Source organism: Aulonocara sp. 'chitande type north' Nkhata Bay, linkage group LG4 (genome assembly GCF_057382095.1).
Source record: "Aulonocara sp. 'chitande type north' Nkhata Bay isolate Kocher_YH1m ecotype deep benthic linkage group LG4, A_spYH_male_GT1.1, whole genome shotgun sequence".
Taxonomy (NCBI): Eukaryota; Metazoa; Chordata; class Actinopteri; order Cichliformes; family Cichlidae; genus Aulonocara; species Aulonocara sp. 'chitande type north' Nkhata Bay.
Genome location: NC_141347.1, coordinates 32,254,013 through 32,280,075, shown reverse-complemented (window position 1 = coordinate 32,280,075; position 26,063 = coordinate 32,254,013). Strand labels below are relative to the sequence as shown.

The 26,063-nt window shown below is 40.3% G+C and overlaps 1 protein-coding gene across 4 annotated transcripts in view; it reads left to right on the top strand.

Annotated features, from left to right (window-relative positions):
- The window catches only part of spop (speckle type BTB/POZ protein), a 99,133-nt gene that overhangs the window by 32,387 nt on the left and 40,683 nt on the right, over nucleotides 1–26,063 (top strand). For 2 of the 4 annotated variants that reach the window (XM_086289960.1, XM_086289958.1), the window contains 3 exons: nucleotides 13,416–13,619; nucleotides 17,046–17,167; nucleotides 20,914–21,065. In XM_086289960.1, the coding sequence (XP_086146086.1) occupies nucleotides 13,533–13,619; nucleotides 17,046–17,167; nucleotides 20,914–21,065 (361 nt within the window). In that variant the 5' untranslated portion in view covers nucleotides 13,416–13,532. Of the gene's footprint in view, nucleotides 1–2,123; nucleotides 2,319–10,724; nucleotides 10,840–13,415; nucleotides 13,620–17,045; nucleotides 17,168–20,913; nucleotides 21,066–26,063 lie in introns of all 4 variants that reach the window. The other 2 variants (XM_086289961.1, XM_086289959.1) reach the window with 2 other exon arrangements.

Below are 26,063 nucleotides of genomic sequence, written 5' to 3'. Positions count from 1 at the left end.
ATTTAATAGTCCCCGTTTACTAATTTTCAGGCCTACTCCAAGTTTCTCATTTTGCATAATGCTTTGGTCCAGAAAAGCTGAAACCTGTTGGCATACAAAGAAACTGACAGAGTGCATACATGATGTCCAACACCCTTTGTGAAAAGAGAAGGATAAGAAGAGATTAGACAAACGAAGGGGATAAAGATAGAGCTAAAGACAGGCTTTGTTTTTGGTCCCCTTATGAGCCAGGGATCCTGCTAATTACCAAGCTCTCTGGTCCTTGCTAAATGTGTTTGAAATCCACTGGATGCAGATAATTGAGCTGGAAATGTGTTACATGACAAAGTCATGCTGAAGGACAACCACTAAAAAAGGCCTCCTCTCCATCGTTTTCTCTGTCAGGCACACTTTTGATATAAAACTTTCTCAAATGATTCATTCCACAGTGTTTATCTTTGTTGTTTGTTGAGATTAAAGCTTAGGGGATGCTTGAACCACCTTTTGTGATAAGCTATAGTCAAAACAGAGACAGGTCAGTGGTGGACGTGTCAGACAGGTCTGTGTTTTCTTGTTGCTGAATAATTGCTTTTAGTTTTCAATTTAGGGATTTGAGCTTTTTAAAATCCCTCACATCATCATAGCAAAGCAAAAGACTGTTTTTATAGCCACAGGCTGGATGTGTCCATCTATGCATCTCAAGTTTTTTTTCTCAGCTAAACAGTGTCTTGTACTTGAGTTTTTGTATAGCCTAAGTCTCAAATTGATTTCGGTGCTTCATATAAAATTGATTTACTGACTTGGATACATAGATCCCGGGCAGAGATCAGCCTCCCCTGAGAATGTTGGAGTAAAGTGAAAACAAGGTGAAGAGAGACTCCCTGTCGTTCCATTTGCATTTTAATTATAAATTGCATCATTGCACAGAGTGCGGTAACAAAACAACTCTGCCTCTCTCCATTCACTCCTCCCATTTGCTTCAAGCTCAGCTCACTTCACGAGACTGAAACTTCGTGCGGAGAGCCTCTGCTGGGCAGAAATTAAAGAGGGAGAGTTATATGTAAGAGAACAGTTGGTGAAGCTGAATGAAGCCTTGCCTCAGTGAGTGTATGAAAACGTTATACAAATGATGTTTGTATCAGTTTAGTTTAGAAGAAATACATTGCTAAAAGAAGATTTTTGTTTCGATAGTAAGACAGACTTTGCTTTGGGCACTGGAAAAGAAGACAGTGAAAAACCTCTGGACTTGCTGCAGCCAATATCATTTTGTCATTTAAAAAGCTTTTCTCTGTTATCTTGGCAACATGGGCCCACTATGATTTGATGTCTGTCTCAGAGTATATAATAATTTTTATTTTTTCAGGGCTGCAAATTTTCTCAGCAGGTTTGACTGTTTCTGCTGTGTGTCTTTGTGTGTGTTTGTTTGTGTGTGTCTACGCTTAGGAGTATTAGTTTGTCACTTTTGTCAGTAATTATATAGAGCTAATTGATCACACTGGAGAAGTGTACAAGGACAAACTGTGTGAATGCAGACTGAGAGGCTTGAGATGTGGCCCATAAAAATCCAGCATAGCATGGCACATTATTTACAGGGGTTGTATTTCCGTACCACTTGCAAAAGGTACCCCATATGTGAGAGAAGTCCTTTATCTTTCCTGCAGATTTGACTGATAAAAATGTTACATTGGAATGGTTTCTATCGGAGTTTGCAAAATATGGGAAAAGAATATTGCCAGTATGCAAACAGATTAATTTGCATTTTTCTAATCCTAAAAGGCAGAAAAGCAGTTGGCATGTGTAAGGAAGTATACCAAGCCATTCACTTTCATATATTTATTCACACGTTGCATCTTTGTGTGGGGAAAAAACTTTGAACAGACTGCAGGTGTTTTGACACACACAATTTGAATAGTGTTGGGGAAAATCAAGAGGTTTTCCATTCTCACATATAGTACTGTGCAAAAAATCTTGAGCCACCACTCGTAAAGTAGTCTTGTGTTCTCCAGTTTTTCTTTCATTTTTAAAGGTGGGAAATGGGTAGAAAACTGAGGTATGCCAAATTACACAAGAATTTATTTGAAAATTGGTGGCAACTGGTCTTATGAAGTGACATGTTTCAATCAGTCATGGTTTTGCCTCCTCAGAGCCTGGACATGAGCACGCAACATTGAAGCGGCGTGGGATCATCTTGACAGAGAATGGAACAAAAGGCAGTTGGTATGCAAAGAAGCACTTTTGCAATGTCCTCCAAGAAGTCTGGAGAACTATTCCTGAAGACCACTTAAAGAAATTAGAAGAAAGCTTGGCTAAGAGAGATCAGGCTGTGCTGAAAAACAAAGGTGGACATACCAGTCTGTTTTTCCCTTATAGAATATATTTCTATGTATGTTTGGATGTGTTTCAATCATTGACTGCACATTTTTCAAAATTTCCTACAAAAAATAAACAAAAGACGAGTGGTTTAACATGTTTGCGCTACACTGTATAGCATGAGATAGTTGGCTATCGATTTGAACTACTCTGTTTGATTTAGACAAGGTTTGCTACTTTTCTAGAGTATATAGGATGCAGGAAACACAATGTACACTTTATACTAGGGAGCTGAGAGGGTAAAAACCATCTAATAACTTTTCCAACTGAATCAGATGTTTACATTCTCACCTACAGGTTTGCCCGACCTGTAATTCATGTGTAAATTCTGGACTGCATTGCATTGTGTTAAAACTTCTCAAGTCGTTTTAACTGTAGTTTAAATTGTGTACAAGCTGCTCTTTATATAACCTTTATGTGCACTTGAGTCATGTAGCAGCTGGTCTGCTCTGCAACAGAAGAGCAATGGAGAGATTTGGTAAAGATCAGAATATGACGGAGAAGTGGGAGGATTTAAGAGAGGATGATGGAAAAGGGCAAATGCTGCCAAAATATTCTTTTCTTGTCTTTTCAGCCTTACTATTACATTAGATGCACAGACGTACTGGGCTACTTGTATATTACACCGACAGGAGCTGCTCAGCCATGGAAACCCATGACATGAAGCTCCAAGCAAATGTTTTTTGTGCTGATGTTGATGCCAGAGGAGGTTTGGAACTCCTCCAGTTTGGAAGATTTGACTTCACTTACTGTATTGAAAATGTAATTATTTCTTGGTATGACTATAGCAAACACTGTGACGTACTTACAGTACATGCAGTACATACAGTACATGCATCGGTATGTTATGTGTTGCAGTACAGCTGGGGATATATTTTGAGCTAAGCTGTCTTGTTTTATTTGCTAGCATTATAGTAGTTTTGTTATCTTAGCTGCAAGTAATACCTTTCTCGTTTGAAATCATCTAAAGTAGAAAATGCCACGTGAATTAGTAGATCTAAAGCAAGGTATGTAGTAAGGCATGGTTGCTCAGTTTTATAGCAGTCTTGAGAAGGATTAAGAGAAGTGAAAACGGAGAGTTTAGGTGATTTTAAAAAGGGGAGAGAGAAGGAAGCTGTGAGAAATGGAGAGTGAGAGAAGATGACTGGTGATACGGAGAGGGATAGTGATGGTGTTTCGCTGGAGTTTGCTCCACGGTTCAGGGAGGACCTCTGTCTCTGCCAGTGCCTCTTAATCCATCACACCTCCTGCGGTCCTGGATCCGACACACTACAGCGTCTTCCCAACCCGCTGACGAATTTATGCTCAGCTCTGTCATGCATGTGTGCCCACTGTTCCTGGCCTTCTCTTATCCCTGTTTTCACTCTTTTTCTTTCTCTGAGTGAATGTCAGGGCTATCAGCACTGCCTCGGGCAAGATGGACAGACACTGTTTTACAGTGTTTTTATACATGCTCCACATCTAGACTTGTTCTTTCTCTCAACACTGAGAGGCTTTTCTCCTTCCCTTTTCATGTTTTGCCTGCCAGTGTCTCCTGCAGCAAGCTCAAATATTTTCAGTGTTCTTGCCCTTAATTTCTGCTACAAATCCAGAATCTCTCATAACGAATATTTGGGATATCTTCCTTTTTTATGATCCATGTGCATGTACTTATTTGACAGGATGTGCACCTCCAGCCATCTGTGAGTTTTAGAAATGAGGGTCGGCTACTTTACTTGATCAATCTTGCTAACCCCCCAGATGGATCTGCACATACTGCCTAAGCTTTTTATGAAATCTGACGTTATAATGAACAGGCTTGATTAACCCTCTGTCAGACTGCTCACCAGAGCTGGAGGGAAGAGAATTGTGGTGGTGGTGATAGAAGAACATGGCCTGGCTCTAGGCTGTGAAAAGATGAGCTAGCATGTGGGCATTTGATTTACGTTCAGAAATGCGTCACACATACGTTGAAGTCTGCAGCACTTTGTCACTTAACCTCAGTTTTCTGGCAGGTTTTCAGTGTTTGTAGTCTGTCCCTCTCAACTCTGCAGCCCGCCTGTGTACCTCACAGGTTTGCTCTGTGCCTGTTGTTGCACAAGGTGACCCTCTAAACACTCCAGGATCCCTGCTGTGATTCTGGCTTTTCTTTGTAGCGGCCAAATTACGCACCTCCACCCCCTGTCCACCTGGTGGCGATGTCTCAGCACCTTCCCACCTGTTTCTCTGAGGGAGAGGATAGTAGGTAACTTAATATTTTTAACATTTCCATTTTATTTTCCGTGTAAAGGGAATTAAGATAGTGACAGGCTAATTGTGTATTGATGTGTGTTTGTGTGCTTGCATGTAGAATGTGTTTTTCCTTGTCTTTTGTATAATGAATATATTTTCTGTTTTTGAGACTCTGCGATAGCTGTAATGAATTCCAGAAGGCTTTTTGTTGTTTTGTTCTGTCACTCCTATTTCACAGTAGACCAGGTTGCTTGAAGTCCCTGCCATATGGTCATACTGAAGGATTTATTGGATAAACTTAACCTTTTCATACAAAAACATTGCTATAACTCTACATAACTTATGTAACCACAATAGGATCCGTTTGTCTTTAGAATGGCAATTTATTGTAAAGTTAGAGTAGGTGACATTAGATTATGTTGGAACAAGTATTAATTTTAGAATATGAACACCACCTACACTTGTGTTCATAATCCAAAAATGTGATGGTAAATGTAGATTGTAATTTTTCAACAGCGACATTTTATATGTAGGGATAGTAAAGCTAAATATTTTTTCTGCATGTGTTTTTGCTACTATTTAGCCATGACAGCAGAAGCAGCATAAAGAGAAAATGTGCAATGCAGCAGTGGTCCCTGGCTGTAACTATCAGTTAATTAGGTGAAGTATTACACTGAAACAGGTACCCTAATGGACTGCCAAGAATGTTATGTTAGGACGACTGGCTCTGTAGCCACAGTCACTGGCATAATTGCAAATTATTGATCTGTGAAGATATTATAGGCTGATGATCCAACCTGCTGAATATTATACAGGTTCACCTCCTGCAGCTCCCACCATGGTATGAATATGTTACCTCTTAGGTGCCATGTGGTATTTGCAACCAGGATGTTAGAATCAGATTTTTGGGTCTTGTGGGTTATAAGGCATTGACCGGTTTTGTTTTGACAAAGCCTGCAGGTACTAGATCCGATTAGAATCTCAGGAATTTGGAGACCAAGTCAACACTGTGTCATGTTTGTTGACTCATTTTCTTCTGTTTCTTTCTCTCTTTCTTTCTTTCTTTTTTTTTTTCTCCCCCGTCCAGTGTGGTACGGTGCATTGTACTGCAGGCCGTTGCCAGTGACATTGCTATGGGAATGTGATCATTTGCAAGGATGTTTAGGGGGTGCCTCATGTCAAATAACATCCAAGTAAATATCAGGATCTGAAGATTCCCAGAAAATTACACTTTCAGTGGTTTTAGCATTATGGCTGTTCAGTCTAATTGAGGAAACAATATGAGCAAATGTTCTTTGTCAAAGATGTTTTTTGTTTGAATTTTAGTTGGTCTAAAAGAACACAATCTGGGAGAAGTCAGGCTAACAATTCAGAGAAAATTACAACTGATGTATGCTCTGTCAGCCCAGCAGCTTAACAATGTGCACTCTCCAGCATTTCTATGCATGAGCTTCTGCTTTCGGCTGCTCCCTTTAGGGGTCACTGCGGTGGTTCATCTGCCTCCATCTCACCCTATCCCGAGCATCCTCCTCTGTCACATCAACCTTCTGAATATCCTCCTTGACCACATCCATGAATCTTCTCTGTCGTCTTCCTCTTTTCCTCCTACTTGGCAGCTCCATATTCAACATCTTTCAGCTCCTTTCCAGCCTCACATAGAAATCACTACACACCTTTTCCTTTCTCTTTGCCACCTAGCCTCCCAATGCTCTGTCTACTTTACTCGTCCTCCTGACTATCCCTCTTGTTTCTTTGCTAACCCTTTTGAATGCTTTCCTGTACCTCCTCATTCAAAGCCAAGTCTCCTTTTCTCTGTCCACAGGGTACACCTTCTTAGCAAATTACCACTTCAGCTGTACTTTCCCAGTCCTCCCCACCTTTTGTCACCCTATGTTCCTGCCTCTTCCTGAAATGCATGTTCACCTCATCCATCCTTTTCTCTGCCATCTGTGCTTTTCTCTTTTTAACACTATATCTCTCTAACACCACCTCATCACACCTGTTCCTTTTTACTTGCATTTCTTCATCGAAGAACATTCAGCATCAACGCTTCAGTTTCTACCTTCAAACTCATGATCCTGGCTGATATTCTCCTCACCTCTACAACATTGTTCACATGATCCTTTCTCCATTTCTCTTCCTATCTACACCATGGTTGTTAACCTGTGCACCAACGGATCCTGCATGGAAATCTTATTGGTGATCTACACGTTTTATCTGGCAAACCCAAGCAAGTCTAGTTAAATGATTGGAAATGTTTTAAATATCAAATGTCTGGCAAACTTGGCATTTCTTTGATCCTGTTAAGATTATTATTATTATTTTTTAGAAGGGCCAATAAATACTTTTATCCTGCAATGAAGTAAAGATAATACTCCAACAGCTAGACATATTGAAAGTAAACAAGCTAAATATGCATTGTTCTCACTGACACTGAGGTTGGGAAGGCTGTGCAAGCGATGTGCATCACCAGCTATTCAGATTGTCACAAGCACAGATGGAAAAACAAATGAACAGAAATGTGTCCTCGAGTGTAAATATGCATTGTAAGCTCTTCACAATATCAGATTTGCAGATGGAGGTAACATATGCACAGAATATGCTATCACCACGTAAAATTTACAGATGGAGTGAATATCGCAGCACAGGAATTATTACACCATGAGCCGAGTGTCATGTATTCACTTAGTGTGTAACATGTTAGTGATGTGGTACCGGTATACCGTGGGGCTGTAACAGTCTGGACAGCTGGTGGCCTCTAGCTCTCATCCTGATGGCAGAGGCAGACGCAGCATCACCTCGCTTACCTCTTGTTTATGCAGAAGAAGTTGAATCTATCTGTCTTTTGGTTTGTCAGAGTCTCTTCCCTGGCGTGTTGAAGTATGTGACAGAGAGATGGAGAGAGATGGTGACTGGACTGGTAGAGTGAGAGCAGACTGTCTTTCTGTAATGAATATAAATGGGCTCCAGGTCTCACTCTCCTCATCTGGCCTACCTTTCTGAAAGCAGACATGGGATGAGAATGTGGATTGAAGTTGGCCCATCCTCCTATACTCCTTTTGCTACACAGTCACACCTTCTGCATTATACATACAGAAAACAGAAGATCAAACTTGTTTTGTGCCATGCTTTTTTTTTTTGCCGGCTGCATTTTGGTTTTAAGGTGTCATTTGAAAGGGGCATCTTGAACATAATCTTCTGCAAGGTAAAAGGTAAAAAATGACGACGTGCCCTAAGGAAGCCCACAAGTTACACTTATAACTCAACATAGCACTGAATTCTGATCTGTAGGGTACATTTATTCTGCTTATGTAGTTTGTAAACTATTTCTTTTTCTAATTATTCACTGTCTGTAGTCCTGAAATGTAAAAACTGAGGAAATTCTAATGTCAAAGAGCTGATAAATTGTTGTATATCATTTAAGATTAAGTGTGTGTTGAGAGACATTAAGTGTAAGTGTGTGGAGAGACATAAACCATTTTGACACTTATGTGAATGTAAAGTAAGAACATTTGTTAAAACATGACTTCTTGAAATGAACCATAGGTTAAAAAATGAATGGTTGCAAGAGGTTTTAGTGCTGAGGTTGTTGTGCAGAAAATCAGGAATGATGTGTCTTGTCAGTCAAGATTTTGTGATAATGACATTTTCAATAAAGATGTGCAAAAACCGATGTTGAAGGACAGGAGTGCAGAACATTTTCTCTTTTCTACCGTGCACTTTCTGTTTTTGATTAAACTGTAATTATTGTAAGTGCAGAATGGGTTAAAACCAGAGTGGCAACATCCAAGACTATAATAAGGCTCATGCAGAAGTGCCAGAAACGGTTCTTCATTTCCAGTTACTCAAATGATGACAAATTGCTCTGAAGATGAGTCCCCATGGACTTCTGTGCTAAAATGCCCAGCAGAAATGAAAATTTTTTGCAACAGCTGTTTGGGGGCAAACTTTTAAATAACTCCCCTGTACACATTTTTGTGAACATTTAACCTTTTAGCATTATTTTGTCATGACTAACAGTCGCCTAGCGTTAGCAGGTTTCTGTGACTGTGTGATGTTGTCCATCAGTCCATCGCAGCACTGTTAACCAGGCTCTGTAGTTTTATCTTGTAACTTAACAGTTACAAAAAACCCCCAAACAAACAAAAAAGGAGAGCCAATGCCACAATGCTAAAACCGAGTCTTCGAAATGGCAGTTTACAAACCAGATGGTGACATCTTTGTGACTCAATTCATTTTTATATGGCCTGTAAATTGCATGTGAAAACCATGCAGAAAATACTTTGGTGAGCTTGTGACATTAGTTTTTCAGATTTAAAAATAGAACCTCTTACTTTAGTGGTGTTCAATACAACAATAGCCCTCAAAAATTGTAGTGGTAAAGAAGGACAGATCATTTAGTCTTCACAATGCAGCATCCCTAGCACAGCGTTTGTATGCTTTTGTTACAGAAGAGTAAACTGTTGTCTAGTTCTTTAGTTTGCTGTATTTGCAGGCAGAGAAATTTTGATGTATACTCTGCAGAATCTGAACTTGTTTGCTGTTCTTCTGCATTGCTCTCTCTCTCTTTCTAAGCACTTCTTATCCTCATCCTAATTTTCACTGCTTTTTATCCAACCTTAGAAGTGCTGATGGCTACCAAGTAGCTGCAAAAAATTCTTCAGTCCTTATCTGAACCACAGCACCTCGATTACCTCTTTCCTTTGTCTTTTAATTGCCTTTGGGAGAGCACAATCTTTGTGCCTGCCATACACTGTAATGTGACAATATTTATTTTCCCTACATCATATGCATTATCACCTATTAGCCATTCCTTTCGTTCACACCGTCATCTTCAGATTCCTGTGACAAATGAACTGTCTGAAGACATTTCTCCTGAGGGAGTCCTATGATTAGCACGCATCTCCTCTGTCTCTCAGTTGTTATTGTTGCTTTTCTCCTACTGCTTTGCTCTTGATGTTTGTCATGAAAAACAAGGAAAAAAAACATCCCAAGCTTTTTTCTGGTTAAGTGTCATCTGGGTGTATTTAGAAAGCTGTGAGGCTGTTAGCAGTGCTGCCAGTGTTGTCATGTTTTCTTAAATTGATTTCCTGTGATTACTAGGCATTCATTGTGTTCTTTAAGGGACACGATACAAGAAAGCCACTTGGTAAATTGTGCCTTGAATACACTGTGATACAATACCAGAATAATGACACGAGGAAGCACACGCATGTAAAAAACCACCCTCGCTCACTCGTATAGACTGTAATTAATTGCCAGGAAGTCTCAGGTAATTTAAATTGCAAATGAGTACAGCTTTTTTTTCTCCCGACTTTTTTTTTGATTAATATTTTATTGTTTTACTGAGCGAAAATGCCACCAGTGTTTTCATCAGATACAAGTGGCACAAAAGAAGAAAAGGGGGCACTGAATTGAGATGATCAGATTCAGGCGTTAGCTCTAAACATTAATTAAGTTGTCTGGTTCCAGAGCCGGTGAGGTCCGCGTGTCGCCTCTTCTGTTTCCAATCCACTCACCAAGAGACAGAGGTTCCTCTTACCTTTTTACCCCTTTCCTTCCCTTTTTTTTGTCTCTCTGGATTCTTGGTCCAGTACTGTTTCTGCCAAGTTTTCTTAGGTCCTAAACTTGTCTTTCAATCAGACACTAATTAAGCAATGGAGTGGAAAGGTTTCTCTGGCAGGAGATCAGGGGGACTTGCAGGTTGAGTGAGAAAAGCCAGATCTTGAGACCTTGATGACTTAGGTATGAAATTTGTGGAGAGGAACTTGAAAGGAGCGTAAGGGAATGAGACGAGAGGAAATGAGAGATTTAGACAGCAGAGAAATTACACTTTGAAACCAAACCGTGCATATTCCTTTTTATTTTTCAGTAAGATGTTCAGGCATTTGCGACTGCTAGTATAGAACGGACCAAAAATTAGAATAGGAAAATAATGAGGAAACTCCCCTTTGCTTCAAATGGAAGCGGAGAGGTGATGTAGCCGTTACAGTCTAAATCTGTACCGCAGTATTCTGGAATAAAAACAGCCTTGGAACAGGTGCTTATCAAACAAAACTTTGACCTTTCTTAGTCGTTTGAAAGTAAAGTGTGACCTTGTGTGTGTTGTGAGTACAGACTGGCTGCTTGAGATGAAAGTCTTAAGTCTTGCCCTTCACTTACAGCCACAGCGGATGGGATGCAGCCTGGCTGGAATCACGTGGCTGGCACAGCACTCTGTTCATCAAAGCCCTCCTCAACAACAAGAAGAGGGCTTTCAGAGGGGGCAACAAAGAGGAGGTGAGGAAGATCCAGGTGTTACTAAAGGACAAGATCAGAGAGGCTAAGGACAATTACAGGAGGAAGCTGGAGTGGAAACTCCAGCAGAACAGCATGAGAGAGGTGTGGAGGGGCATGAAGACCATCACTGGATTCAGGCCAACCAACAGCAGGGGAGCTGAGGGAGGTGATAATAGATCCGACGAGTTGAATCTGTTTTTCAATAGATTCGACACCACAGTGTCTGCTCCCACCCCCACAACCTCACCTGCAGTCAGCCTGGAATCCAGAGCCACACCACTGTGCCAGCCTCTCTCTTCACATGTTGCCTCCTGTGAGATTCCTGACACCCCTCCCCCACCCATCACCTTCACTCAATACCAGGTTGAGATGCAAATGAGGAGACTTCACTCAGGCAAGTCTGCTGGACCAGACGGAGTGAGTCCCCTTGTCCTCAAGACCTGTGCCCCCCAGCTGTGTGGAGTCTTTCATAAACTGTTTATGCTGAGTCTGAGTCTGCAGAGGGTCCCGGTGATGTGGAAGACATCATGCCTCGTCCCTGTACCAAAGACGCCTCGTCCCAGTGGCCCCCAGGATTACAGGCCCGTGGCACTGACCTCCCACATCATGAAGACCCTGGAAAGGCTCATCCTGGACCAGCTGCGACCCATAGTAAGACCACATCTGGATCCCCTTCAGTTCGCTTATCAGCCTCGTCTCGGAACAGAGGACGCCATCATCTACCTGCTCAATCGTGTCTACACCCATCTGGACCAGCCGGCGAGCACTGTGAGGGTCATGTTTTTTGACTTTTCCAGTGCTTTCAACACCATCAGGCCGACCCTCCTGGGTGATAAGTTAGCAGCGATGCAGGTGGATGCTTCTCTGGTGTCCTGGATTGTTGATTACCTGACAGGAAGACCACAATATGTACGTCTCCCACAGTGTGTGTCTGACAAGGTGATCAGCAACACAGGGGCACCACAGGGGACTGTCCTCTCCCCCTTCCTCTTCACCCTCTACACCACAGACTTCAGCCACTGCACAGAGACCTGCCATCTTCAGAAGTTTTCTGATGACTCTGCGGTGGTTGGATGCATCAGCAGGGATGATGAGACAGAGTACCGGGCTGTGGTCGACTCCTTTGTCACGTGGTGTGAGCAGAATCATCTGCAGCTCAACGTGGCAAAGACCAAGGAACTGATCGTGGACTTCAGGAAGACCAGGAAACACTTGACCCCTGTTTCAATCCAGGGGGTCAGTGTTGACATTGTGGAGGACTATAAATACCTTGGAGTACACATTGACAATAAACTGGACTGGGCTAAAAACACCACAGCACTTTACAGGAAGGGCCAGAGTCGTCTCTATTTTTTGAGGCGACTGAGGTCCTTCAACATCTGCCAGAAAATGCTGAGGATTTTCTATGAGTCTGTTGTGGCCAGTGCGATCCTCTATGCTGTTGCATGCTGGGGGAGCAGGCTGAGGGTCGCAGATGCCAACAGACTTAATAAACTGATCCGTAAGGCCAGCAATGTTGTGGGGATGGAGCTGGACTCCCTCAAGGTGGTGTCGGAGAGGCGGATGCTGTCCAAGATAAAGACAATGTTGGATAACACCTCCCACCCACTCCATGACATGTTGGTCAGTCACAGGAGCTCGTTCAGTGAGAGACTGAGATTACCGAAAAGCACCACTGAACGACACAGGAAATCATTCCTGCCTGTGGCCATCTCCCTGTACAACGCATCCACTTAACACACTGTTTGCTGCTACAACTACACATGTTTCTTTTCCAAATATTTATTTATAAGTGACTTATGTATGTATGTATATATATGTATATATTGTATTATTCTTAATTAGCGTATTGTCTGTCTTGTCTTAATGTTGGTTTAAAATGGAGCACTGTAACAAAAAATAATTTCCCCCAGGGATCAATAAAGTATTCTGATTCTGATTCATCTCAAAGCAAAACAAAGACGAAACCACGCGCAGATAAAGGAAGGGTTCCCTTAGTGAAGCCGAGTGCACGCTGCTGCTGTGCTTTGACTGCCAAAGACTCTTTTAAATAATAATAATAATAATAATAATAATAATAATAGATACTTTATTGATCCCCATGGGGAAATTACTTGTTTTTCTCTGCATTTGACCCATTCACTCAGTGAAGCAGTGGGCAGCCACTAAGCAGGCGCCCGGGGAGCAGTGTGTTGGGACGGTACCTTGCTCAGGGGTACCTCAGGGTAGCCGTTAAGTGGATTCGAACCCCCGACCTTCCGATCATGGGGTGACCACTTTACCTACTGAGCTATCCCTGCCCCAAAACAAATAAATCCAGAGCCCTTGCTTCCTACTTACTGGGAAATACCACTCAATTATTCCAAACATTTAATTAAGAATTGCCATGACATGTACAAAGAGAGGCACATACACACATGGGATGCACAAGGTCGCAGATTTCTTAGTTATCGGTTTTGTTGCTTTAAAAGTCAAACTGTTTTAATGGCTGTATTTCTGTGACACTACAGGGAGCCTGTAGCTATTTTAGAGTCTGTTGTACTGAATTCAACTTTCTGCTGTTCTCTGTATGGCAGGGGTTTAAGAGGCAGCCAGCTTGACTGATTATTGGACCTTTCCTACCTCATACACCTCATACCACCTCATCCCACATCTGGCTGCTGCCACTGCCCAACTCTGTGCTCTCAGCATCAATGCTGGCAATGTCCAGAGTACCAAGTCCCCCACCACCGGCAGAAATGTCCAGCAGTCCTGTGGCTGAGAGCTGGTGTTATACTCAGGTGAGTAATGCATGACTTTTTATATTTTGTGTTTCACTTTTTCACTTCCTTGTGTTTTACTAAACTGAACCGTAATCAGGCCAGAATGCATCTTGAAATATTATAGTTAGATTGTCAGGCATTACTTAAGATGGTAACCACTAACCAGTGCCATTAACCAGTCTCCTGTGTCTCCTGTCCTTTTGCCTGGAAATTAATCTCAGCACACAATGCTGAAGGATGTCTCAATTCCTAAAATGCATCTGAAGTAAAAAGTGTGTGTGTGTGTGTGTGTGTGTGTGTGTGTGTGTGTGTGTGTGTGTGTGTGTGTGTGTGATTTAACAAAAGAAGTATATCTGATCACATTGCACCACGTTTTTAATTTAATTAAAAAGTAGACTTAATAGATAATATTTTGCTGATTTGCAAAACCGTTGACCATCTGAGATGAAACAAATACAGCTGTAGTTGGGATATAACGAAGCAATTTATGACACACCTGTGGCAATAGTTGTTTTCGCTAGAAATACATTTTAAATGAGGCTCTGAAGCAGTGATTTTTAATTTTGTTCAACGCCTGTTGCCTCAGCTCTTCTCTCCTCATATCTCTTTATCACCTCCTTCATTTGATACTCTGGTAAAATGCGAAAAAAGGAAATGAAGATGTACAAACTGAGAAATAAGAAATGGGGTATATTTTACTGGACTGCTTTTGTAACCATAATTTTAATTTCACCCCTTGTAAATGCTGAGGTTATTTAATTTGTGGTCTTTAAAGATGTTAGAGGATTTATAAGATTTTGTCTTTAACCAGCCCGAACTCACTTCGGCAAGCTTCCTCGTAATGTCTTTAAGTAGTTATAAGGAATAGTTCTTCAGGAAATTCCAGACATCTTCTTTGGATGTCATCTGCCTTTTGTTCACTTTCCAGATGATCCCAAACTGTTTAGATAATTTTGAAGTCCAGTCTCTGGGGATGTGAATCCATGCCTGATAGTTGTGTGTTCCATTGTGTGTTCTTCCATCCAGGTGCTTTTTTTTTTTTTTTTTTTTTTGCATTGGCAGTGTTTTTGGAATCATTGTTATGCTGAAAAGTGAAGCTGTTGCCAATCAGACAGTTTCCAGAGGGTATTGCATGATGAATCAAAATCTGACAATATTTTCTTTTTTCATTATTCCATCGTTTCTGACGAGATCACTGGCTGAAATGCAGCACCAAAGGATGACAGAACCTCTGTGTTGTGTTGTACCTCTCCTCTGACTTCTTTAATACATTTTGAAAATGATTTGATATAAAAATTAGAAATTTGGATTTAGCACTCATTAAGACCTTTTTGCTACTGATTTTCAGCCCAGTTCTTGTGTAATTTGGCAAACCTCAGCTTTTTCTTCTCATTTCGCTTCCTTAAAAATTGCTTTCTGACAGCCACATTTGCACTGAGACTGTTTCTGATAAGGGTTCAGCAAACAGTAGATCAATCAACTGATGGACCAAATACATTTCTCAGGTCCTGTGTCTGGTGTTTGCTGAATAACACGACTTTTAGTTATTGTTATTATATCCCCACTAGACGGGCAGGCAACGTGGACAAGCAGCTTTTTTTAAAATGTGATTACATAACGAGGTAGCGTAGGAGTTTTGGTACCAATAGGTGTAGCTGCTAAAATTCTCAGACAGGTTTGAATCCCGGTGACCTTTATCTTAAGGTCACAGGGCAAATTCTGAATGCAGTCACTTTTGAAATTGATACCATAGGTGTTTCCACTAGGAGGCTGAGGGTTAGCAGTGGTGGCTGCAAGTGGTTTTTAGACTGGCCACTTTTATGGCCAATAGCTCTTTGGGAATCAACTTGGTGTTGCAAAAACATTATAAAACAATGTTTGTTTGTTTTTTGCTGCATTTTTTACAGGTTTAACTTTCCTGACCGTTTGCTACATAGCACCTTTAAAAACCCTTTGTTGCCATTTTTTCCTGTTATGTGTAGATACAACACTGCTTTATCACTTTTGTTAAGTTCCTTTTTTATGCTTGAATGAGTCAAGTTAAGTGACTTACTAAACAAACAAACCAAAAAAAAAAATGCAGGTGAAAATGTTCATATTTTCTGGTCTGAAAATAAGTTAAAAAGCAGCTAATTTTTAAATGAAACTATGATTAACTAGCCAGGAGAACTACTGCTCAAGACCACGTTAAAAATTAGAAGAACGTTTGGTTCCTTGGAGGCAAAATATAACAAAATGAGGCCTGACTCAAGACTTTTGCACAGTACCATATGCACTACCTGGCTGGATTTAGCAAAACAATCTAATTCTACCCCAGAAGAACTGAATTTAGTAATTTGGTAATTACTTGGTAATCGGTCCCTTTTGTTGGATGCTTTCATGCAGTCAGGAGGTTGAGATACTCTTTTTTTCGGTTCCTCCTTTTGTTGTTTTCTGCCCGTAGATTATCAAATGTCAGTTTGATTCATGCAAGCAAAATTATCTTCATCATTTATAAAGTACAATCTTTGCTTTAGAATTGGCTATGCACAGTCTGACAAATTGCTTCAAGCTTCTTCAAACATTGTTGGTTTGTTGGTAAGAGATTTTTGTTGCCTGCTTCTTATTTCTGCTTGAGGCTAGAGGCTCAAGGCTATATTAGCAGTTACTACTATAATTTACACCCAGATTACTAGATAAACTGTCAGACGTTGAGCTATATTGCGGGTGAACTAGGTTCTGTGTTTTAACAAGGTGGCGATATCGCTGTTTCTGCTGCATCAATTTTGAATGTTAAAAAAAGTTCTCTAAACTTACAAGGTGCAGTGTTAAATTGGAGGAGTAATTCAGCCATAAAGGTGTTCTTGAACAGTGTTACACAATATGTATCTTTTGCTTTAATCAGCCTGGTGCAGCTTTTGCTAATCTTTAATGGTGAATCTTTTTTTTTTTTTTTTTTAACTTTTTTGGTATTTGTGCAATATTAAATCTAGCTTGCTGATATGCTTTTTCCCTGATGGCTTCTACATTACCAGCCAATTTTTTTTATTTTTTTTATTTTTTTAAATAAAAATTGATCTCATTTTACATGTTTTCTTTGTTTAATGGTTATCTGTTCTATGAAATTGTATTTGTTATAGTTATTGCAGTGTAGGCTTTACTAGCTCAGATAACACTTTCCTGATAAGAGCAAAGCTAGATAAAGTATGTTATTGATGATGTCTGTTTTTTCATCTCTGCTACGTCCTTGAAAAATTGTTTTTTTGTTTTTTTTTTCCGTGGCTACTTTTCCATTATCCTTTCTTCTTTCCCTTCGTTTGTTGTCAGTGTTTATTAAGATGAAAGGCAGTTTTGATGTGCGGTTTTGAAGTCCTGGCTGACCAAAGACCACTTACCCATATAGAATAGATAAATATATAAAAAAGGAGATCTGGTTTCAGCCGATCCTGTGCTTTTTCTATGCAGATCAAAGTGGTGAAGTTCTCCTACATGTGGACCATCAACAACTTCAGCTTCTGTCGTGAGGAGATGGGAGAGGTCATCAAAAGCTCCACTTTTTCCTCAGGAGCCAATGACAAACTCAAATGGTTAGTAAAGTCTCATCATTCTAGCTAACACATATAAAGTACAGCATTCCTGCTCTAAGAGTGCTTTTGGAGAATGTCCTTTCAAGAAGTCGTCTTAAGGATTTTCAACTTAGATCTCTGTCAGTGCGCCCCAGGGCAGCTGTGGCTACAATGTAGCTTGCTATCGCCAGTGTGTGAATGTGTGTGTGAATGGGTGAATGACTGAATGTAGTGTAAAGCGCTTTGGGGTCCTATGGACTAGAAAAGCGCTATACAAATGCAGGCCATTTACCATTTACCATTTACGTGATCTACGTGCTTCTACACGTGGAGTATCAATCATTGCTCTGTGCCTTTTAACGTGTCTGTGTTTGCAGTGTTTATTAGCATATGTTTTGAAATTAAAATTAACCTTCTTGCATGACACGTTAGTATGCATGAATTGATCTGAGGTTAAACCCACATTTAAATTGGATTACTTTACTCTGAGATGAGGGGACTTTGCTCTGAGATGAGCACCCTCCTGCTTGTCGTGTTTAAAATTATAGGTTGAGTTTGAGCAGTTCACACCTCCCATCTTTCCTTGAAACATCTTGGCAACTCCCCAGGAAGAACTGAGGGATGTGGAGGATGTGGCTAGGTACACAGAAAATTGCTCTATAATTCTTCGTCCGCTAATATTCACAGTCTGACCAGGGGAAAATGGATAAATGTATGCTGAATTTTCCAGATCGTAGCTTTGGACTTTGTTTGATTCCTGCAAAGTGTGGCAAAAAATGTTCAAAGAAAAAACTGTTATGTTTAAGGTGCTACAGTGCTTATCCATCCTTGTCAAAGCTAAATTTTTGAAGGCAGTAATATGATTTGATTTTGTACTAGTTTGCCCTGAAATGACTTGACAGACTTATTCCATCCGGTGTTGGAAATGTACCTAATTGCCGAGAGTGCAGCTGTACAAACTGGCTAAGTGAACAGCTACTGGGCTGTCATGCTTTGACTTCCGTAGATGGCTGAACTGATGAGTACTTTTTGGATCCACATCATCAAACATTTGTGTTAAGTATGACATGCCAGTGATTTCATTTCCACATAAGTCAGGGTCACTCATTTAAAATCTCATGCATTTATGTAGTGGCCAAAGATATTTTAGGGGGATGAAGGCAATGATTATGTCCTGGGATAAAACAATGCAGTAGTCACATTGGGTTATGTAAGTTGCTTGTTTAAATTGGATGCAAACTGTGTCATGTTAAAGAATGATGACTTAATTAGTCTTTTGTTTCCGGGTGAACGATTCTGTTATTTATTTATTTTTATTTTAACCATCTGTAGCATAACTCTTTTTCAGTTGCATCTTTTTCCAGTGCACTGCACTGCAGATCAGCCCCCCAAGTTGTACAATAAAAACTAGAGACAAACATAAATGAATTAATAAGAACTTGTTAAGAATTCAGGCCAGGTTCGCTTTTCTTTTCATTTTCTTTTACCTTATAATACTTTTTAAGTAGAGGTTATTTAATTTGAAAAATGTAAGACTTACTTGGCAGCTGACTATGACGTGATGCCAGGATTATTACAGTAATTCATATAATGTCGTAAAATATTATTAAATAATTTCCAGAATTAGTTTCCAGATGCTTAACAGTCCATATGGCCATGGTAAAGTGTTTGATGCTACTTAAACTGTAACAGGCTGTGCAACAAACAATCCATATGTTGCAAACACAAAGCTATGATTCTTTTGTGAAACTGGTTTCTGTTGCATTGCTGAGGACCCTTTTTTCCTGTGATTTATTTTAGATTTCTGATGTTTATTTATAATTATTGCGGTTTCATATTGAAATATTAGGAAAGCTCAGACTCTTTGCTCAACTACGTTGTACCACTACTGACTATAAAACTCTGCTGGATTTACCCTCATTTCAATTTGGCCGATTCCAGTCTGCTTGTGAAATTCGGCAGCGCCTATAACACTACTTTTTCGAGGATGCTCTTGCTGTTCAGACCAATTTCACGTCTGTGAAGGATTCTAGATCTTCAACTTGCATTTGTTTTTGTGGAAGAGGAGAATCGAAAGGATCTAGATCTGACAAGTATGGCGGGTGATGAGTGATGACTGTGCTTGTGGCCAAAGTTCAGTTTGTGTGCATTGGTGTACAATTGACACGCACCACAGGTCATGACTTTGCACTGAATGCTCTCCCTCAGGCTCCTTATTCAATTACTGCTGAAGCCCTCAACAGTCGGTCTGATCTTGGGTTAAATGTCCCCCTAAAAAAAACCCCCAAAAAACAAAAACCCCAAACCACCCAAAAGCACAGGGGGAAGGGAAACCTCCCACAACAAACAAAAAAAACTAACAAAAAACGAAAATACCCCAAAGAGCTTACTGCTGATCACGGATCTCACCATGGACACTGTGTACTTCTACTGAAAATGGCTCATATTAGTAGTGACAATCCTTGACATAAAGGTTGGGTCAGCTTGACACAGAAGTCTGCACAAGTTTGAGATCAAAGGTGGAACTCCTGATGCACACGTGTGAGGTGTTGGAACATGACTTTTCAGGTGCATTGTAATAAAAGTAGCTTCGCTGGAAGCAAAGAAGAAGACTTTGAGGGGAGATTGGGAGTATTAGAATCAGGTGTTGTTTATTGGGTTTTTGTGAGTACAGTGAAACTTTATATTGGTTTTGCTTCCTACTTTGTTAAAAAAATACCCTTTTAATGGCTATATCTTCCACTTTAATGCATACCGTGGTTAATTAGTGACTAGGAAATATATTAAATCCTATGTATTTTATTTATTCACAAGTTTCATAATGTCAAAATATGTTTTTAGCTTATCTGATGAATTTATGCCGTGACAGCGCCTCTGGAGATTTGTCAGTCTTCCCATACAGCCACATGTCACAAGAATCGCTACTCCTCCTGGTCAGAATCGAATCAAACATAGACACGGTGATCACCTAACAGGTCTTCATCCAAACTGTGCTTGGCATTTTACCTGCAATAACCTGCAAATTGTGACGGATCCTGATCCTTATGAGTTATAATACTGCGTTATTGCTGTTGTGGCTTTGTTTAAGTGTATGGGATCATTAACCAACCATGGCACAGCAGTGGGTTACCTCACAGTGGTATTGTCTCACTGTCCCTGAAACCATGTTACAAGTGTGAGTCTGTCTGGCTTATTGTCAGAGTAACATAATAGTGCACCAGACAGATTATAGGTTTACTTTTGAGCATCATTTCCTTTGATACTGGAGGGTTTTGGTGACAATAGCTTTGGACATGAAGAGTAGTCTGAGACTGCTGCTAAGCAGATCTTTAGTAGCCTTAACTGCTGTGGTTTCTGTGCTTTGATGTAGTCTAAAGCTTCAATTAAATGTTGCTTTGTGAATAAGGACATTATTCGATTTTTAACAACTTGTTTGAGAATTTGTGAAATCAAGAGAAATTGCTTCATACTGGCTAAAACATAAATCGATTAAGTAATTGATTGTGTTTGATGAGGAAGACGTTTTTGTGCCATTATAAAACACATTTAAAAGCTGAAGTGGAGCATAGAAGCGACCGTTTAAAGTACATATCAGATGAAAAGTAAAAATCATTGTCAATAATTTCCAATACTTTTCATCTAAGAATAATCAGATTGTCACTTACAAATATTACAGATACTTCCAGGAACTGATACTCCCCCTTGTCCTTTTTTTTCTCTTCTTTTTTTGGTCTCACTAGTGTGTTTCTTCCCTTTCTTTCCCCTAGGTGTTTGCGTGTGAATCCTAAAGGTCTGGATGAGGAGAGCAAAGACTATTTATCACTTTACCTCCTCTTGGTTAGCTGCCCAAAAAGTGAAGTGCGTGCCAAGTTTAAGTTTTCTATCCTCAATGCCAAGGGAGAGGAGACCAAAGCCATGGGTAAGTCAGAATCACCAGGCCCTAAACAATGGCAGTCAGTTTTATTTATATAGCCTTATGGCTCAGTCAAAATAGGAAAACCTCCTTGGACTGGAAAAAAAATCGTTGATTTGTGAATGTTTTCAAATTTGGTGACTGATTTCAAGTAGGCGTGACGACCTGTTGGCTTACCAGAGATTGAGTGTGCAACATCCTCAAGTTTTAGGTGACTCCTTTTGGTCACAAGGTGATTGCACAGATCACTTTGTAGAAGAAAACCTGTCTCCAAACAGTCACAGTCTGACTCAGACTGACTGCAGCCACATTCAGACAGATTTACGAAGAGCATGGAATTCCTTTTTAATTCATAAACACAGACAGATTGCAACACATTGCAATCAATCTGAGCTAGTCTACCTGGGCACAACTCATCTGTGATGCATCTCTTTGCAATAAGACACCAGTTTTGCCAACTGGTTGCATTTTGGTTATATTCCTATAAAAGCATAGTCTGCAGTTAAATGGCCAATCTCTAGCAACTATGTCAGTATTTGTGGAGGGATTTCTGAATGAGGTTCTGGCTATACTCTCAATTTAAGTTGTTAGTGTGAATTTCTGTGTATGTAGATGGCAACATATTTGCAATTTTCACTGATCTAATTGCTCACCATTAAATGCCATTGATGCTTGACCCCATTCAATCGCAAACTGAGACTAATAGCTGACACAGTCAAATTATTTTAAAGACACCAACTGTCTGCATGTGAATCGTAGACCCTGTCCTCGAAGAAACTATTTGAAAAGCAACAAGATTGCAAGTTCATTGCACACACTGATGAAAGAAAACATATTTATAATACAGGTGATCAAGATGGTAACATTATGTTTTATATGAGGAGCTTTGACATGATAATAAACACATGACCCCTCCCTCACCGGCACAAGAAGTTAAGACTAACAAGCATTTAAAAATACATGGGAGTCCAGTTTTATTTTCTGAAATCCTAACTTGTTCTAATTGACACTGAAAAATATATTCAAATTCATTACTGAAACCTAAGCTGTCCACATAGACTTTATATTCAGCACAAAGCCAGGGATATCTCAAAGTTTAAGAGTTTCAAAATGAAAAACTCTTGTCACACCTGTGTCTTTGGGGCACTGAAATTTGTAATGTAGAAGGTGGAGAGTGTGTCTAATACCCCAAGTGTGTCTAATAACGTAAGGTATTGATAGCCATATGGGCTTGTGTAATCACTGCCGGTTGGATTCATTTCTGGTAAATATATAATTCAAAGTAGCGTGGGGCAATTTTGATTTTAATTAAAAAAGGCCCAACCTTTTTAGAAGTCTTCGACAGCATCACTCCCTGTTGATAAATTGGAAGTGAATGCACCTCCAATTCCTTTTTTTTTATTTTTAATTAGGTTATGTTATGGGGAGGAAAAGCAAACTTGTGTGGAATTGAATTAGTGAGGGCCAGATGTGACCGCTTCCTGGTTATCAGGCTTTTTGGCTGCCTCCCTCTCTCCCAGTACCCTGCAGCTCACTGTACAGGAAGCATGGAGGAGGGAAGACGGGGCGGGTGGGTAGGGAGGTAGAGAGACGAGAAGAGGTGGGAGGCGGAAATGTGTTTGAATGAGAGGCATATGCAGTGAAGTTGTGTACAACACCCTGCGGTGCAGGTTGTGTAGAAAGGGAAATCATTTTTCCTGCTGAGAAACATTCCCCCATGTGAACTTAGGTACCTCATTTGCTCACTTAGACCTTTGCCATTTTTCTCACTCACAAATTCGTTTTCTTTCTCTTTTATCCTTTTTAATTCCATCACTATTTGAAAACTAAATCTTAATTCTGAGTGGCCGACTGAAGAAGAGTTTCTCTTGTAGTGCTTATACTGGATATTAGGTATTTTGTGATCTATAGTTTAGTTTTGCATGGAGGATTTTTCTTTGGTAGAAGTAATAATTAGACTGTGGAGATGTATAATTTCAAGGCCTTACAATTTTGGTAATATTGCTCCCTTAAATCGCCAGAGAAAACCTGAATTTTGGGAATGCCAAGTGAAGTAAAAAAGAATCTTCTTTTTCTGACTCTCTTGCTCTCTTTTTGTCTCAAGGGGCTTTCTGTAATAAATGGTATGCTCCATGGTGCACACCCCATCCCATTCTTGCCATATGCCCTCCTACAATCTTCCCACATTCCCCCTGGGGAAACCTAGGCTCTCCACTGCACTTGCATTGTCAATGGAGAAAATTACCCAACTGCCAGCATATTTGTGACACTTTAGCAAGCACTGTGTCTAAGAATATGGTAGTAAAGATTGCTCTATTGGTTCTGGATCATTTAGAATCCAATTTAATCCAGGCCTCTAGGAAAAAAAAAAAGTCAAATAAAAACAAATTGGCTTAATTAAGAAAGCTGAGCGGCTGTGGACTGTTTGTGGCAGGACAGTGATTTGTCTGCCTCTATACTGTGTTCCTGTAGGGACCATATTTAATATAATAGTTATTGGGTTATATTTCTTTTAATGTGGATAGTTGAATAGAAGGAAGAAATGGTTAGAAAAACTAGTGAGAACTTAAAGTAGAGTAAGTCCAGTATCTTAACTTTGCTTCCATTTATATATATATTTTTTAGCTTACTGGAGAAGTAAAGACATATTTATATTTTCCATTTTTACAGATGTATTCATTCCCATGTTTTGGGTTTGTTTATATGGAAAATATGAATATTCCTGCAGTACATAACAGGAGGGTGTAGGATATACTATGACGGATTTGCTTGACATTATCTAATGAAACACCCGATCTGCATCAGTCAGCCCTTGAGCTTCTCACTAGAGAGGGTGTTTGTCTGTGGATCCTCTGATGGTCTGTACTTAATAATGGAGATAGATTCAAACATCAGCTGCAGACCCCCCCCACCCCCTTTCCTACACCAGACTTGGCCACATCATTTCTCTCTCTTGCTTAATGTGCTGGTTCTCCCCTCTGAGGCTACTGGGTGGATTGTAAGTTGTCTTTTGACCCCACTCCCCCCTCTCCCCAACACACACACACACTCCGTCCTCCCCCCTCCTCCTTTTGCCAGAGAAAACAGCTGCCCCCCTGCAGACTCCTGTTCTGACAGCTCAGAGAGGAGAGATGGAAAGTTCTCAACCATTGCCGCAAGCTGTTTTGTATTCAAATGGTCTCCATGTTAAATCTCCCCTACAGACAATGGTTTTGTTGTGTTGTAGCCAAAGGCTAAGTGAGCTCATGTGTGTTGGCTGTGGTCTGCTTTATATTGTAATTTAAGAATGAGAAATGTTGGTTTCATTTAACTGAAGCTGTGGATGTGAACTTGTCAGAGTCTGTTGCCCTCAGTGACTGATAGAGGCGATCAGGCATTCTGTGTGGGGGGAGTGGAGCACCGTGTAATAGAGTAGAAGTTATTGGTCAGTCTTTATATAATCAGGTTGTATTGACATTGCTAGCAAGAATGTCAATAGACAAGTTTGTGCTGACATTAGCTTATAGAGCTCGATCTTTAGTAGAGGTTAGATTTTCTTGTGTGAACAGCTGTCACGTTTATATCTCTTTATGCCAGCCAGTTTGAATCAGTGTGTAAATGGGAGCAACGTTTTACATTCGATTTTTCAGCTTTTTATAAAAGCTAGTAGAATGCCCATTACTGCTAACTGAAGACTAGACTAATTGTCCTTGAACAGTCAATGCATGAACAATGGATCAGTATAGTCTGTTGTTAATTATAAGTTGTGGTTAGTGGGATTTTGCTAAAATTGAGTGGTAAAAAGTAAGTCCAGAAAAGTGACAGACACCAAGAGAGATGTTGACTCTGGCTGCTCTGTCAGCTGCTATTTTTCTACATGCCAGCTTGTCTTCTGGCGACCTTCTCTTTCTGTGTGCCAATCGTACCCTTGAGTTTTCTGCCTGAATATGGATGTCCTGCACACCTAAATACTCTGGCTTGGCTTCCCCTTTAGTCTTTCTCTCGCTGTCGCCAGTTTAGACATCATTTTTCTCACCTTCAGCATCACCTTAGATTCTCTTTTGGCAGGGTGAGAAATTTCAGTGGTAGTGAAATATCGAAGTGCAACTGCGGCGTTGTTAAAAACTTGACAATTATCTCCACTTGTTGCTGATTCATACTTGTTAAAAGTGTGTTTTTGTTTTTTTGTTTTTTCATACAAGTTCATTATAATTTCCCCGAACATTAAGAGGTATGTTACTGAAACCTAAGCTGTCCACATAGACTTTATATTCAGCACAAAGCCAGGGATATCTCAAAGTTTAAGAGTTTCAAAATGAAAAACTCTTGTCACACCTGTGTCTTTGGGGCACTGAAATTTGTAATGTAGAAGGTGGAGAGTATGTCTAATACCCCAAGTGTGTCTAATAACGTAAGGTATTGATAGCCATATGGGCTTGTGTAATCACTGCCGGTTGGATTCATTTCTGGTAAATATATAATTCAAAGTAGCGTGGGGAAATTTTGATTTTAATTAAAAAAGGCCCAACCTTTTTAGAAGTCTTCGACAGCCTCACTCCCTGTTGATAAATTGGAAGTGAATGCACCTCCAATTCCTTTTTTTAAATTTTTAATTAGGTTATGTTATGGGGAGGAAAAGCAAACTTGTGTGGAATTGAATTATAATTTCCCCGAACATTAAGAGGTATGTGTAGCTCCACTAAATGTGTACGGATCTCTCAGCTGCACCTACCTACCCCCCTCCCTCCACCGCTGCCCTGCTCTTTTTGGTATTCTGGCAGAGTGGCTGCACTCCCACCACCTTGGCCAGCTCACTGAAAGAGTGAGCGCCAGCGATCTGACCTGCAGTTGATTCTCTGCCAGTGCAGTGTTCTGATGCCCCAGTGGAGATGATAGCATGGCATTAGCTGAGCTCAGCACACACAAAGCCGTCATCATTGGTGCCTGTATGCATGCACACATCCACACATGCACCCACAGTCATCTCACTGTCACAGCTGAACACTGAAGAAATCACACTTCTCT